This window comes from Aphelocoma coerulescens, chromosome 13 (genome assembly GCF_041296385.1).
Source record: "Aphelocoma coerulescens isolate FSJ_1873_10779 chromosome 13, UR_Acoe_1.0, whole genome shotgun sequence".
NCBI classification, from domain to species: Eukaryota; Metazoa; Chordata; class Aves; order Passeriformes; family Corvidae; genus Aphelocoma; species Aphelocoma coerulescens.
In genome coordinates, this window is record NC_091027.1 from 15,510,505 (window position 1) to 15,527,192 (window position 16,688).

Here is a 16,688-nt window from a genome sequence, read left to right on the forward strand (position 1 = left end):
TGCTATTTCCTTATTGGAAGAGCAGAAAAATCATTAATGTAAAGTTAAACTACATTCTTACATAAGGAATGCAAATTTCTTTGTTCATTGACCTTGGATAAGACAGCACATCCCAAGGAACACGATACAAAATTCTAGGGAAGAGTCTTCCATTTTTGGATGGGCTTTTTGTATTCTTCAAAGGAAAACTGAAGTTTGGAATTGGAATATTTTCTACTTTGGGTCAAATTTTTTGTGGAAAAAACGATTCCAAGTCAAGTCAAACTTCTGTATTAGGTCAGTATCTTGTAATATGACACTGCATTTAATGCCAACACTGAAAACCCTTTTAGGCAGACAGACAACCAAGCACTACCTTCAACTTAAAAAGCTGCTAAAATATTTGAAGAAGTGCTCAATATTGGCCAGTGCATACCCAAAGAAAATGTCAGAGATGATAATTCAGTAGGACAGTTTTGCTAAACTGCCTTAAAATACTCGATTTTACTCTGACCTGAGAAAGTGAGGAAGGCTCACAACTCACAGTATCTTTTGAAACTTTCAGGGTTATTTATTAGGTCCCACAACAACCTACAGCAGTAATACCTCCCAGTCTACTAACACTTGTATTTTGTACCAGTTAATTATCACATTCCTTACCTGCCACAGGAGTAAAGGAAAAAGACCAATGGAAAAAAAAAAAGCCCAAGGATTCAGGAATAGTCCCCTAGCTATTAGCATGCACAAGCATGCACCTTGCCTCTGCTATCAAAATGTTATTTTCTTAATAGTTAAATGCTTATCTTTTGACGCATTTCATGAGAAAGTTGATTCCCACACACTCTTCCCCTCCACTCTGTGCCTCTCTCTCCCCTCAGTCAAATACCCAACCTTGACAGAATCCAGCTCTTGAAAAAAGTTTGGAGAGAGACACTAAAAGCTGCATTTGATAGTGCTGTGATTTTGGAGATCAGAACCTCAGCTTCACTAACATGAAATTTATTACCATTTCTGTTATCATGCCTAGAAGCACCCTTACAATAGCTCAAGATTTCTTCATGTTGAGCACTGTGCAAACAAAGATTTCCCAAAGGTTTTTCTGCAAAGAAAAAAGAGCAAAGGGATGAAGACAAGCAGATGAAACAGAACTGATGAGTACAGCAGACACTGTCCTCAACTCCAACACAGCCTAAGTTGCACTCTGTATTTTTAACTGAAATAATTAAAGTAAATGTAAAGTTTTGTAAAACAAACTGGTTGTTTGTGTTTTTTTTAGCAAGGACTGACCCTCCCAAGAAACACCAGCAAAATGGTAGGAAAAAAATAATAAATCTATCAGAAATGGAGTCCATCACCATCCTCCCCACACTTTCTACAAGGCTGTTAAAAATGGGTTAGTGATCTCCAAATCATTAACCTCCAGAGCAGTTCATCCCTCCCGTTCCAAGGAGCCCTGGCTGAAATGGAATCACCAGTCTTGTGTCTCTGTAGAATCAAACAATTGTCAAGGTGCAGAGAGAAAACATCCTGAAAAACTGCAGGCAGCTCCTGTGGGTGACTGCCTGGATGCAGAGACACAGCACAAGGTCACCACTGTGTCCCCACACCACAGGACAGGGTCAAAGTCTCTCCAACTAAAGTCCTAAATACAACATTGCTGCCCCAAACCAGACTGACCACGGGTGCCCACAGCAGCCAGAGAGGTACCAACAGGAATAATGTGTCCCAAAATCCTCAGTGTTGCCTGGACTCCAAAAACATTCAACAGGTGTTTGAGAGTCTTTGTCAGTAACCTGGTACTTGTTCCACCAGGCTGATCCCTCTCCACACAGCTGAAGTGGGAAGAAAGGCACAGCATCCTCCAGGCAGGAAGCACACAGGACTCTCCTGAGGATTCCCTTTCACAGAAAGTTAAGAATCGTTTCAGCAACAGTATTGCAATTTTTTAGGGAAAACATAGGTACAAATGAACTGGTGGGCAACACCAATTCTATAATCAACTCAGAAGCAAATCTCAGATAGATTTTGAAGACTGATCAATGGAGAGTCAAGACAAGACCAGCTTTAAACCACTCAGCTTCCTGCCTTATTTTAACCACGCCCATGTTTACTGAAAATGCTCCCTTTTACCAGTGACAACAAAGGAGATTTGAACCAATGGCTACATTGTCATTTCTACCTGAAAGACAAAATTAGGGTCTAAGAAAAAGAAGTAAATCACAAATAGAAAGGTAAAAATCTAATTAAGAGCTCCAGAAATCTATCAATCATAAGATTAAAAACATATATTGCAGCCATCAAACAGACGGTGTAAAAGTAAAATACAAAAATTTATTCTGACAGACAACTGTCAGACCAGATTCAGTTGCAAGGAAAAAAAAAAAGCTGAAAATAACTGGCAGAGGTAAGAATCAGCCTCTTAAATTCTCTTTTCTGTGGAGATGGCCTTCAACTCAATCTAAAATTTACTGAGTACAGAGCACAGACCTGTTCCCCTTATCTTTGATGTATTTAATACCATTAGACAAACTGTCAGTAGCTTACAAGGCCATTTGCTAATGGGGAAGAAGCAGTTCTTGCCATTGATGAGATCTTAAATGATGATATATCTGACTGAAAAACACTGAAAACAGACTTGGAAAAAAAGCATTACAGATCTCTGGAGAAAAGACTTGAAAAATACTGGAAACAGAGCAGCTTGGGCCATATTGCAACCCAAATATGACTGGAGCCTTGTCTTTTCTTATCCTGAAAATTACTTAAACAAACAAAAAAGTATAATTCACATAGCTTTACACTAGCAAACAAAACCTGTTAGTGAACATAAGAGGGATGGGAGTCACAACAACAGTCCTAGATCAAAATCCATATCATGTTATGCTAAAGCACTTGAATCAATGAGAAATTCCAGAAGCTTCCTGTGACCTCAGCAGCAGAAAGGAGCCAAGGACAGGAGCTCATTTCCACCAGCCCATCCCTCAGATCTCACAAGAGATAATAAAATTGACCTCTATTATAACATTTTCTGAACACCCCTGCTCCCCTCTACATCCCTGTAACAGGAATGTACACACAGACAATCACCTGAAGAAACCTTTGCCACACATCCCTTGTAGTCAGTCACACCCCATGATGTTGCCAACATTATTTTTCTTGAAAAAACTTTGCCCTTTGAGGGTCACTTTGGCTTTGCTCCTCAAACTTATCTTCCTTCCTCACCTGAAGTTAGGTAAACTTGCTGTCTCACCCCGAGGAGGACAAAACATCACTGTTTCATCTTGCAGGAATGGAAAATAAGCAGGAAAAGAAAATCCCCCTCAGAGAGCTGTAGCACCCACCACAAGATGTGGGAGTGGATTCCTACAGGTGCTCACAGTGACACTGGGAAATCAAGCATGAGGGGCACCACACAAATTTTATCAACAGTTTTTGGAAAATTAAGCTTCAAGTCATTTGAGCTGTTAGTTCCTGGAAGGGAAGACATCCTGATTTAAGCCTTCTGAATAGGATCTCCAGTAAACAAGCTCCCTTCTTGACATGCAGTCACTGAAATTACTTGCTGAACACCCTTACTAGACTAAGGTCTATTATCATTATCCCCAAGCATCTTGTGAGATTTCTGTGAAAAAATCATTTTTCTCTGCTCTGTGGAAGTTGAGGAATAGCCTAAATACCCCTGGAAACAGAAAACAAGTATCAGATATCAATGTCCATGCAGGACAAGTTACTTTTGTTTTAAACACAACTGAAAGTGCTTGCACACTAGCAGTAACTTTCCAAAAGACTACAGTTCTCACTATAAAGGTCAAATTGCATCGTACAACACAAGGAGTTTTATACAATTACCATACCAATAAAAGAGTATTAGGATTTACTTATTTTTGGCCTGACATCCCTACAGGTAATCTACACCTGTATCCTTTACTACAGGCTTCCCCAAACCCATACAATGCACAAATTCCAGGGATATAAAAACAATACTCATCATCTGTATTCTAGGACTTCCTAAAAGGCAACAGCTGCTCTTTAGAGGAGCAATTTTCCTTTGGCCTAATTCTTTTGCATGAATCAATACTCAGCTGCAAAAGTAAGAATATGAATAAAAGTAAATAGTCTCAGAGAAGCTCATTAAAAAGTTCTGCAGGAAGTAGTCTGGTCTCTTTCATCTCAAAATCTAATCCAAATTTGTGCAAATAAATACAAGCAACATGACAATGGCCCCTACTTGCTTCTGTAGCTACCAATTTACAACAGCCAATTTCACCCTCCTTCCTGCTCCCATCACTTCAAAACTATGTAACAAATTTAATAGTACCAGACTGACCCTACCCAAGTTTATGCCACTGCCCCACTCAAGCACTACAAGTCAGAGTTACCTTAGTAAAGAGAAGTATCCCCATTCAATTGGGGAACTCAGCCAAGCTTTCCCAGGATCAGTCCCTCCAAGAGTAAGCTTTTCCAAGCCAAAGCCATGTACATCCACCTACTGACACACGACCCAGGGAAAAAAATATCTGCAAAATGCTCCATGCAAGGTTTTGGAGACTATTACTACAAACAGACGAGTGATAATCCCCAGTGGGAAGAACTCTAGAAAGACAGAATGTCAATGGAAGAGTCGTATAATTATATTTGCATGTGTTTAACATCGTCTTCTGCAGGAATATGGAAGTGTTCAAGACAGGAGCTTAGATTTAACGTGGAGACAGAATTGAGGAAGTTGAAGACTTATTACAAGCCAGTGCAACTTCAGCAGCTACACACACCTAGGCCAAAACCACCATAATAATATATTTGTGTAACAGAAACCCCAGACCACATGAAAACTCAGGAGTAAGCAGATGACTAAGCTTCTGAATTGCACCTAAATGCGGACACACTCAATTTAGCTGCTCAGACAAAGCACAGAACAGATTAGTCTTGCAAGCTTTATCAATTTAGCAAGGTAAAGAATCCTTCAAATGAAGGCCAAAACAAAGCAATGACTAACAGAGGAGAGCTATCAATTAGAGAAGAACCTAAGCCACCAAACAAACTCATCAGGAACTCAAACATGGTTAAATTCTCCAAAGAAGCTTTTATACATATATAACGTGCTGCTATCAGACAGGGAGATAACCTGGCATGAATGGGAGGAAAAACCCAAAGGCTCACGCTTCACATTCAAACAGAAAGCAGACACTGACACAGAAGACTTCTGAGCATTTTCTCCATATCATTTGTTCCTTTCAGAGCTGAGGAACACAACTGCCAGGCAGGTGGCTTTGATCTGCTCCCTGCATTTATGCATCATCTCAAACTAAATGTGACTATCAGCATTATTGAGTGTTATAAAGAACCACATGTATAACATTTTACATATATAGAAAACATTTCCACTGAAGGAAATTTTATAAATACTCACATCCAAGAACTGAAGGATTAATAGAGTTTGAGGAAGCACTCCTAAGGAATGTTTCAGAAAGGTAAAATATTTGGGATTCTTCATGGATGTATTTACATATCCTTAAATTTTCTTCCTTTATTAGGTCAAAATGTCTTATCAGTTGCACAGCTAAAATAAGAGAATCACTGTGCCCAGCACAGGAGTTATCTAACAAATTACTAGGGTTTTTTTAGAATACAAAAACTCTATCAACTTCTATTTTTGGTAAGGTGCTAAGTTGCTTCACAAGTATGAAATGGATCAATAAATACAACAACCACAAGGTCAGCTCCACCATCCTGCTCAAGGGCCTCTGTGGAGCATCATATTTGGTAATTTGAGGAAAAGTCTTCGACCTATTTTCACGTCTCTCCTCCTATGTGAGAGGATGGCTATTCTGAGGATTCCTTCTCCAGAATAAAGATAATTGGAAGTTACTCCTGGAAGTGACAAGGGATTTGCTTCACCACTTATTTTCTCCAGACTGAGTAATTCCACTGGGCAGAAGGACAGTTTTCACCTCTTTTTAGCCCTTCATGAGAGCTGAGCCAAAGCTTCCATCTCAACCACACAATTAGAAGACTTTCATAGAATGTAATAACAAGGTAAGAACTGCAACACAAACCTAACACCACTTGCTATATTTGCAAAGCTATTATTAAAGATGAATCTGTGTAAAAAAAAAAGTATAGGATTGTTTTATAACTCTGTTCCTGTGATCACTGGTTAATCTGTGAATTTCCTTCAAGGTAGAAATCACACGTATAAACCTATACCTTCAAAGTCTTCAGAAAAAGAAAAGCATGCATCTCATTTCTCATGAAGAATCAGTAATCAAAGCTAGTTCATTTAATAGAACTTCTCAATAAGAAATTCTTTTTCCCCTAAAGATATTTCTCATTGTTTCCTTAATGTTATATTTTCAGTTTTCCTGGGTTTCATATTAACACAAATTTGAATAATATTTAACTTGGCTCCACTAGCCCAAACAATCTGTAACATTTGTCCAAACATAACTCTAAAAGCTTGGTGGCAAAATATTTTAAGTGGTGCCATTAGATCTCTTACTAATTAAAGCAAAAAGTTTCCGACTTGAACAGGTATGCTGAATTTTTAGCTCAGGAGAATGCAGAGAGAAATAAATGCCTTTCCAGAGCACAACAGTTTTAAAAGGCACTTCGTGTGTGGCCACCAAGAAACTTGTTAAAATTATTTTCCCAACATATAAACATTTCTCCGAGACTAAAAATATTTTTCTCATTTCAGATACAATCAATTCAGTCTTATTTACAAGCTAAACATACAAGTAAGAAGATTACACATCAACCCACTGTTATGTCATAAATAGTTACAGGTTGCTGTGGACCACAGGGAAAAATGAGATACTCTGATATATCCTGTGGTGACTGATGTTTCACCTATGAGCAGAATTTAGACACGGGAATAGAGTTTTTTTCTCTCTAGTGCTTACATTAGAAAATCCAAGTTAGTGCAATGAGTAGAAATCTAGATTTGAAGGAACTGATACAAGCTTTAAAATACAGTTTCAAAGAAGATGCTGGTGAACACTATAAGAAGAGTGACAGGCTCACGATGGACTGGCAGAATGAAAACTGAAAACAGTATTTAAAGTATGGATTTAAGTGTTATTACATGACCTCCTATATCCTATTTCCACAAGGTTTCAGTCACTGAATAATCCAACAATACACTATTTATATATGTAAAAACATCCAAACAAACCATCCAACACAGCTACGTTTCACGTTTATCAGTGGTGGTATCTCTGAGGTTAAATCCTCAAACTGAATATTGTGAAATCACTACCATTGTTCTTTTTGCAGCCATTAATCTAAAACTTAAATCTGTAAATAACACCAAAAAGAACACGACCAAGACAGTGATTATGCTCTCCTTCATTCTTTTTAACACTTAACACGCCAAGCCTTTTTCTTCTGGCTCAGCTTTCTGCAGAAGGCAAGGAAAGTTCACATCTCTGTGATGGTCCTCGCAAATGAAACCCAGTAACTACATGAACTCAGCCCCCTTAGAACTTCAGCTATAACAAATTACCATTTATGAAATGATTCTCAGGTGGCCAACTAACCTTGTGCTTATGAATCATTTTACCCTGTAACTTAAAAGTTTCATTCTAGCCTTTACCTCTTTAAACCATTCAAACACCTCACCAGCGGAGCACAGGAACCTCCCGTGTTATCGCACGTACTCCGACTGGCTCAGAACCCTCCCCTGCTACTGGTTTGTTTTGGGGTTTGTCGTTTCAGGGTTGGGGTTTTTTTGGCTCTGAAATGCCAGGTTGCTACCCATCGGTTTTAGAGTACTCAGTTTCAGGCACAGCAGTTAAGGTTTCTATGGCACTGACATCTGAAAGCTATTGCTCGCACAGCTGAGGTTAAAAGGAGGGCTGATATGGCCACAAAACATTAAAGGTGATAGAATAGTGTAGTAAGAAAGCAGCATATTGCTATCATTTAAGAGCTCTCAGCACTATAAAATCCATCTAGAAACAGCCAAGGATCCTATAAAATTTCATTCTGGGACAGAGCTTAGCCTTTAGGAGTGCTCTTTCCACAGAAACTTTGTTTGCTTAGTAACCTCATCCAGCTTTCTTCCTCGGAGGAAAAACTGCCTGAGAATTTGTAGTTTCCCCAAGTCTATGACCCAGAAGGAAATAAAACAGGAAGTCAAGCCATACAATCTACAGCATTTGCTTACAAGTTCAAAAACATTTTAAGTTATGGGCTAATCCACAGAAGGCACAACTGACTGCACTCTCCTGGGGTCAGCCCTGGAGCGCCGTGCGGAGCCCGGCTGAAGCGCTGTTTAACATTCCTCTCTGGACATGTCCCTATCTAGCACCGGGCACTCTCTGAGATGTGCCATCTGCTATGCATTAAGACACGTCAGAGACGCCGTCCCCTGCACCGGGCGAGTGCCAGAACTCTATCAGAAAACTCAAATTTGCTTTCAGCTTTCTCCCTAGGAACTCGCCAAGCAAGTAAAAACAGTCAGCTAAAAAAACTCCCGAGAACTTACAATACAGAGGATTTGCTATTCATTATTCTCCGTGCTCCCCACAGCGTTACATTGCTATCATAAACCCTGAAGCAGATTAAAAATTGAATAACCAGCTTCCCCGCAGCAGTTTAAAACAGAAGTTAGAGGCTGTTTAATGTGACTTCTCCATTTGAATTAGTTTATGGAAGCAGTCGGTTTTCCACGGTGATGAAATCACCATGCTGAGAAAGTAAGGAGAAACTGCTACCAGCCGCCAGGTGAAAACATCCAGATTTCTAATTGCATATTAAATTGGTGTTTGCACTGACAGGGATTACAGCCGGGAGCACTCCAGGTACAGCTCCGAACTCCATTTCAAGCAAGTCACTGCAAAACCCGATCAGGCGGCAGCTGAAACTTAACGTGAAACTCTGAAAACCGATCGTTTGTACAAAGGCACAGCGGCAGGATCGCTGGAACTCCTGAAAAGCTCCTCCCCTTCCCTCCTGAAAACATTAATCCGTGTTGGATTGCTGAAACTCCTGTTACCAAGTACTCTGCACTGGTAGGCAGGTGTTGGGAAACTCGTCCCAGGTGTTCCTACAAGTGCTCAAGAAGCCCTTAACGGCTTTTACTTACAGTCTCTCTGCATTCCTGGGAATATCCCTCGGTACAGTTTTGAGTCCCAGTCCATGACAATCCACGTTGGAAGCAATACACGTACACTTATGCGGGCATCCTCCAACAGGCATCCAACTCAAGGAGCTCCAAAAGCTCAGGATCATTCCAAGGCACAGGAACGCACTTCTTCCACCAGACAACATGGTTCTCGATCGCTTCAGTGGGTATAAAAGTGAGCGCGAGCAGCCGGCCCTTAAAGATGAAATGCCTCTAAGAAGAAAGGGAAAAGAAAACAAGAGGCTCTTAGTACAGCCCAAGGGAACCCACCACTGCCATCATCGCCGGAGCACCAGCAAAGCTTCAAAGGCGCCCGAGAAGGTCACGTTAGGTGGAAGAAGGTGGGGAATTGCCTTTCGGGCTCGGGTTTCTTTCTGTTATCTACGAACGGTACCAGAAGGCAGATAGTTTAACAGAGCTCGAGCCAGATGCGTCCTCAGATGAAAGAGAACCCGGGAGCGGAGGCAAACACACACAAAACATCCATCAGAAGCGGCGGCAACCTCCAAAACAGCCTCCTCCGCTCTGCACCGCCCCACCTGGGCCGGGCAGGTAACCCGCGGAGGGGACGGCCGGGGCTTCGCAGCGACCCCTCTGCCGCGGGCCCGCCCCCGCCGCGGGCTGTGTCAGGGCTGTGTCAGGGCCGTGCCGGGCCGTGCCGAGCTGTGTCGGGGCCGTGCCGGGCTGTGTCGGGGCCGTGCCGAGCCGTGCCGGGCTGTGCCGGAGCAGCGCTGCCGCCGCCGCTGCCGAGCCGAGCGCGGAGCGGGGATGGAGCGGGGCGCGCCCCCCCCGCCGCGCCATTGGCCGCCGCGCCTGACGTCACCGCCCGCTCGGCCCGGGCCGCGCAGCGCCGCGAGTTCGGGACCCGCGGGCACTGGCAGAGGGACCGGGAAAGGGACGGGCAGGGGAACCGGCACAGGGACAGCGCGGAGGGAGGCCGGCCCGGGGGCAGCGCGGAGGGGGCTCGGCAGCGCCTCGCAGCCCCTTTCTCCCCTCCCCGCCCGGCGCCGCGGGCGGGAGGACGCGGCTCCCGGAGCGGGGGCGAGCGCGCCCCCGGCCCCGGTTCGGGAAGGAAGGTGTGGGCTGGAGCACGGGAACGGGTACGCAGAGGCCCCGCGCTGCCCCTCCGGCCGGGGGGGGCTCCGCCGCCTTTTGTTCCCCGCGTTCGCTCTCCCCGAGTACCCCCTGGCGGCGGCTGCTCGGCCGGGGGACACCGGGGCTGCCGCCGTTCCCCTCACAGCCCCGGGGACACCGGGGCTGCCGCCGTTCCCCTCACAGCGCCGAGGGACACCGGGGGACACGGGGGCTGCCGCCGCTCCCCTCACAGCGCCGAGGGACACCGGGGCTGCCGCCGCTCCCCTCACAGCGCCGGGGACACCGGGGCTGCCGCCGCTCCCCTCACAGCCCCGGGGGACACCGGGGGACACCGGGGCTGCCGCCGCTCCCCTCACAGCGCCGGGGACACCGGGGCTGCCGCCGTTCCCCTCACAGCCCCGGGGACACCGGGGCTGCCGCCGTTCCCCTCACAGCCCCGGGGACACCGGGGCTGCCGCCGCTCCCCTCACAGCGCCGGGGACACCGGGGCTGCCGCCGCTCCCCTCACAGCCCCGGGGGACACCGGGGGACACCGGGGCTGCCGCCGCTCCCCTCACAGCGCCGGGGGACACCGGGGCTGCCGCCGCTCCCCACCGCACACCGGCACCGGGACGCTGCTGGGCTTCGAGCGCTGAAGTTCAGCACCAAGTTGAAACTTAGAAAATGTTGATAATTAAGACAAAGCAGGGTCCCTGCGCATGGTAATTCTGTTCCGATTTGATGCTGTTTAAAGCTCAGATATTTTACCTAAAGAGGGCCAAAAAAGGGAGCACACCCTGAAAGTCCTAGAGCACTGGGAAAATGGCAAGTCCTGGCACAAGGCATTTTTTTAAGGTAAGTCTTGGCCCCTTAGCAGAAAGGGTCTCCCAGTAGCAACACCATACGCACAGTGACCTCCTGACCCAAAATAAAGCTGGTGTATGCACATCATGAACATCTGCCTGTTTCAATAAACCTTGTTTCTTATTCTGCAGACTTAAAAATAGTTCAAAAGACAGGTTTATGACTAACCTACTTGGGAACACAGATAATCTGTTCTTTATCTACATCACAAACTTGTGGTCCATGACTATGGATCCTAGGCTCTGATCCTGTGGGTAGGGAAGTTTGCAACAAGGATCATGGTCAGCATTACCACAAAAGCCTCACAATGCTCCAAAGATTTGACATGGTTAAGTTACAGCAGGACTCAGGTTCTCAGGTTGCACCCAAAATGTGTTCTCAGGTTTTTTTCTACAAACATTTAGTATTTTAAGTGAAGGGCTTGTAGGAAAAATACCACTGTAAGATGTTCACCACAAGCTATGGACATGGCCTCCCAGTGTGCAGTAGCACATTCTAAATACCTGTTCATTTCTGGCAATGTTTTCTTCATATTTTGATTACTGATGTTTGGAATTACCTGAGGCATTCCTGCCCTCCTGGGTAGCTGCATTTGCCCAAACCAGTGAAGTGTCCTTCCTTCACAGCCAGCAAAGAAGCTACTTGTCTAGTGCCTTCTCTAACAAGCAAAGACTTGACACTCAAGTGTTTCCCTGTGAAGGCAAATTTGTCAAAGAGCGCAAGGCAAGATCACAAGTTAACCTTCAACTCTCCTGGTCTTTGTCTGAAAAAGCAGGAAAGTTGTTTTTCTCATATAATAGTGAATTATTCACATGACAAATTGTATGTGTTTATAGAAACCACCTTAATCGAGCCTTGAGATTGAACCTCTCACACGAGAACTCAAAGCTCAGTAAAGTAGTCTTTATATAGCAATATTCAGCCCAAGAAGGCTCAGTGGCAAGTGACACAAGGTTTGAAAATGCCCAGAGGAACACAGCTGTCACCTCTTCAAGTGGCTGTTTTACACTGCTTCAGAAAAGATTAAAAAATGTTATCCCCCCATCTCTCCCAAATCCACAGAAACCAAAAGCTTGGGAAGGTGTGCCTCATTCTGCCTGGATTCCCAAATTAACCTCTCCTGTCCTGGATCAAAAGGCAGAGGAGAATGACTTTGACCACCAGCATGAACAGAAGCAAGGAGGGGCAAAGCCACAGAGCCCCCTCCAGCCTCACAGTGCCCAAAGCAGCAGTGATAACCAGAGGGGCCCGGACCATGTCCCTCTCCTTTCCCTCCTGAGAGGCCAAAAGCACAGCCAGCTCCAGGCATGTCACCAGCACTCAGCACTATCTATTCTGAGGCAAGCACCCTCCGTCAAGTGTGAGCCTACAAGAGATCAGCTCTTGAACAAGGAACAGCTGGTTCAGACCACGCAAGACAGAAATTACACTGCTTAGGAAGACAAAGTACTCAGAAAGCTCTGAAGTCTCCTCCACACAGACTTAATGGTGTATACCCTTAGCTCATTCTGACAGTGAAAATACTTTTGTTGGAACCTAACTTTCTTTGGCAGCCAGGCAACATCATTCCAAGGAAAGGCTCTTTTCCTGTTCTAGTTCACTAGCAATCATCTTCCCAGCTCTGAAGACGGCCCCAAGGAGAGGCACACACCCCTCACCTCAGGATGGGGGTACAGAAGCAGTTGGATGCTCAGTAAATGAGATTATAGGTAATGCAGGCATCATAGTCTGATGGAATTTTTTTGTAACTGTTTATCTGTGATAAATTTCAAGTTCTAAGAAACAATGAAAAACAAAATCCCTGAAACCTCGTTAACACTGTCATCCAAGGCAGTTGACGTTTTCTATGCTTCAGTGGTAATCCCTCACAGCAAAATTTCCCTGAAAGACAAGTGAAGCAGATTAAATAGCAGAAAAATTGATTAGCCAAAAAGCCAAGCCTATCCTTGAAATATATTAAATTTTTATTAAAACAATGAGGCACATTTTCCTGCGTTCCAGTTAGAACAGCTCTTAAGGGGAGATGGCCATAATCTCAAGACATGGAACAGTGAAGCAGGGTGTTAAATCTGCTGCTTTTCCTTCACACACATCCTCTGGCTCCCAACAGTTGCTACAAGCTGGCAAACAAGTCACTCTTCATTCTCTTTCTAGGGCACTGGCAGAGGTCAGCACAGCTTGTGTTATACAAAACCACACAAAACTACAAATTAATGGATAATTTGAATATATAAAGTGTTTCTTCCTAGTATAAGTATAAATTTAGGCAAGTTATTTTTAGGAGTCATCTAAAGCTGGACAGCTTTTATCAACACTATTTCCTCAAGTATTAGACACTACCAACACTTCCATATATGTAAAACCCCTCACAAACAAGATTATTATCAAAGGTGTGCTGTCTGCTCAGCAGGGATTTAAATCTTGCCTGCTGCTCCTGCAACAAGAAATACAGTACACAGAAATATATATTTCCTCTTAGTAAATTAGTAGTTCACTACTTAGAACATCTCTGCATCATTTTGGAAACAGGCTAATACATAAATATTTGGTTTTCAAGTACGGAAAAAAAAAAAAAAGCAGTTTTTCTTTTTTCTCCTTAGCATGGGATGATATTTACCAAGCAGATGTTCAGAGTACATCTACATTCAAGCAGTGCTGCCACCTAAAGTACTTCTGTAGCTGCCTCCTCTCAAGAATTTACCATCAACATCACCAGTACCTCCACCTTGCAATAACATCTTCAATACCACTTACAGCCTAGGAAAGCTGAGTTCTGGGAGCAGGGTGGGCAGAACCAGACCATCGCAGCAGCTGCTTGGGGAGAGGTAAGTGGGGGGGGGGGGGGGGAATCCCTTCTCTAGATAATTTTGAACTTCCAACACGTTTTCCCAAAACACGCAAGCACAAGTGTCTACAGTTAATTTCAAGATAAATCACATGGTGTGTGATGCATAACGTCACCGTGTTCCTTGTTGGGGACTTCCTGGGCAGTTGTGCACAGGCACACACTGTGCAGCAAGTGTTCCACGCCTGAGAAGCAGAGGACTCGCTGCACTGGTGCTGTGCATGTGGCCTGCACATGTGCAGGAGAGCTGCTGGCCCCCAAATGCTCAGAGTTTTGCATGCACAATAGTCAGTTGTCTAGCGGCCTGATGGGAACTGGGCAGCTGGATGAAGTCCTGAAATCTAAAAGTTCAAGGGCAAAAAGTAAGACCCATTAAAGGAGTCCAAGCCTGTGGCACTTTGGTTGAAGAACAGAAGACCATCACCGAAGCCTCTGCTGCGGGACTACCTGCACAGCAGAGCCGAGCCTCCACCAGCAGCAGCAGTAAGCAGGAGGGTGGAGAGGAAATGACTAATTTTGATCACTTCAAACGAATCAAGCCTCGAATCTTATCATAAGTCACAAGTCTCTCTGGACAGCTCAAAGAGGAGCTCTCAAGCACATCAGACACATCACTTAATGCTTCCTCTCGTGATCAAGCTGATGTGTGCATTTCAAACGAGCTCAGTTCAAACCCTGCCTAATTTTAAAGCCACTGATGCAACCATCGGGGAAGCAGTGACACACACCGACTTAAATATAAGTCTCCGAGTACATTGCCTAAAAAGGACATAAAGCAAACACTCGGGAACCCTGTCAATGCCGAGGAATTCGGACTGGATTTTTAACAGAAGCTAGGAATAGAATCGGTTCGGTGCGGCAGATGTCGGTACCGGAGATGCCCCGCTCTGCCCGCGCCGCTGGAGCGGAGCTGCCTCGGGGTCGCGGTGCCCTCTCGCGGCCGCGGCGCTGCGGGCACCGCCCGCGCTGTGCCTGAGCCCGGTCACAGCCCTGCGCGCCCGGGGACACCGCCACCGCCCCCGGGGGCACCGCCACCGCCCCCAGGGACACCGCCACCGCCCCCGGGGGCACCGCCACCACCCCCGGGGACACAGCCCTGCATGCCCAGGGGCACCGCCACCGCCCCCGGGGACACAGCCCTGCATGCCCAGGGACACCGCCACCGCCACCGCCCCCGGGGACACTGCTCTGCGCGCCCAGGGGCACCGCCACCGCCCCCAAGGGACACTGCCCTGCGCGCCCAGGGGCACCGCCACCGCCCCCAAGGGACACTGCCCTGCGCGCCCAGGGGCACCGCCACCGCCCCCAAGGGACACAGCCCTGCATGCCCAGGGACACCGCCACCGCCCCCGGGGACACCGCCCTGCATACCCAGGGACACCGCCACCGCCCCCGGGGACACCGCCCTGCGCGCCCAGGGGCACCGCCACCGCCCCCGGGGACACCGCCCTGCATACCCAGGGACACCGCCACCGCCCCCGGGGACACCGCCCTGCGCGCCCAGGGGCACCGCCACCGCCCCTGGGGATACCGCCCTGCGCGCCCAGGGGCACTGCCACCGCCCCTGGGGATACCGCCCTGCATGCCCGGGGCACCGCCACCGCCCCCGGGGACACAGCCCTGCATGCCCGGGGCACCGCCACCGCCCCCAAGGGACACTGCCCTGCATGCCCAGGGGCACCGCCACCGCCCCCAAGGGACACTGCCCTGCATGCCCAGGGGCACCGCCACCACCCCCGGGGACACTGCCCTGCGCGCCCGGGGACACCGCCACCGCCCCCGGGGACACAGCCCTGCACCCCCAGGGACACCGCCCTGCACCCCCAGGGACACCGCCACCACCATCAGGGCACTGGAAAAGGGTAAGGGCTCTTCGGACCCGTGGCATTTTAAATTGGGTGTGCAGAACGACAGCCGGTGTACCCCAACGGGAAGATGATAGCAGCACGAAAAAAAATAGATTCAGTTGATGCCAAATCACTGTTTTTCACAATTATCTGAGCCCACAGATGTTGGATGACACAAATTTCATAAATATACCAGCGTTTTCTACTCCTATTTCAAAAGGAAAATTAATTATCAATTAAATACTGAATAATAGGTTTTATAAAGATATTTTCATGATCATTCTTCTTGTTAACCAAGAAAACATTGTTTTGGTTTTTTGTTAAGAATGAGTTAAGCTGAGCAAACAGTGTTTGCACCTGGGCCTTTGTTTTAAATATTGTGCCTATTGAAATAAGCATGTACTGCTCTTAAGGTACTCCAACTAGAAAATGAAAAGAATCATCAGATTCAAGACTCTACTAAAGGTTACTGCTTTCTCTGTAATAGCAAAGAGATAGAAAGTCTAGCCAAGGATAGAAGCCTTATATGCCCCTCAAACAGGTTAAAACCATGAATATCAGCAACCTGTACATCTTTATTCATAAATCCACTCCCACTGGGAGATGTGGTAAGAGGGAAGATGACTCCATGCCAGAAGGGTTCTGCCACTTCGTCCCTTGGCACACTGGGATTCACCACATAGTACACAAAAAGTGGGGTAACTTAAAGCACCAAAGAATTTAAAAGGGATGTCATCCACTTAGAGCAGAACTCCCATGCACAGTAATTATGTAGGAGATCATGAATGAAACTTAAACCACCTATTTTCTCTCTTGCTTAGATTCAGAGACTGAATTGCAATTGTCCTTGAAATTTGGAATTAGTTTATTCTGTCAGTTTAATTCTAATAATGGAGAGTATTGAATTCACTTGCTCCTTATTATAGTTCCTAATGGGCTATTGCTCGAGTAGTCAAAG

General features: G+C 46.2%; 1 protein-coding gene across 4 annotated transcripts in view; it reads right to left on the reverse strand.

Annotated features, from left to right (window-relative positions):
• Nucleotides 1-16,688, reverse strand: part of SLIT3 (slit guidance ligand 3) — a 521,085-nt gene that overhangs the window by 460,355 nt on the left and 44,042 nt on the right. For 2 of the 4 annotated variants that reach the window (XM_069029271.1, XM_069029272.1), the window contains exon 2: nt 9,062-9,313. In XM_069029271.1, coding sequence (XP_068885372.1) covers nt 9,062-9,313 — 252 coding nt within the window. Of the gene's footprint in view, nt 1-9,061; nt 9,314-9,494; nt 9,848-16,688 lie in introns of those variants that run through there. The other 2 variants (XM_069029273.1, XM_069029274.1) reach the window with 2 other exon arrangements.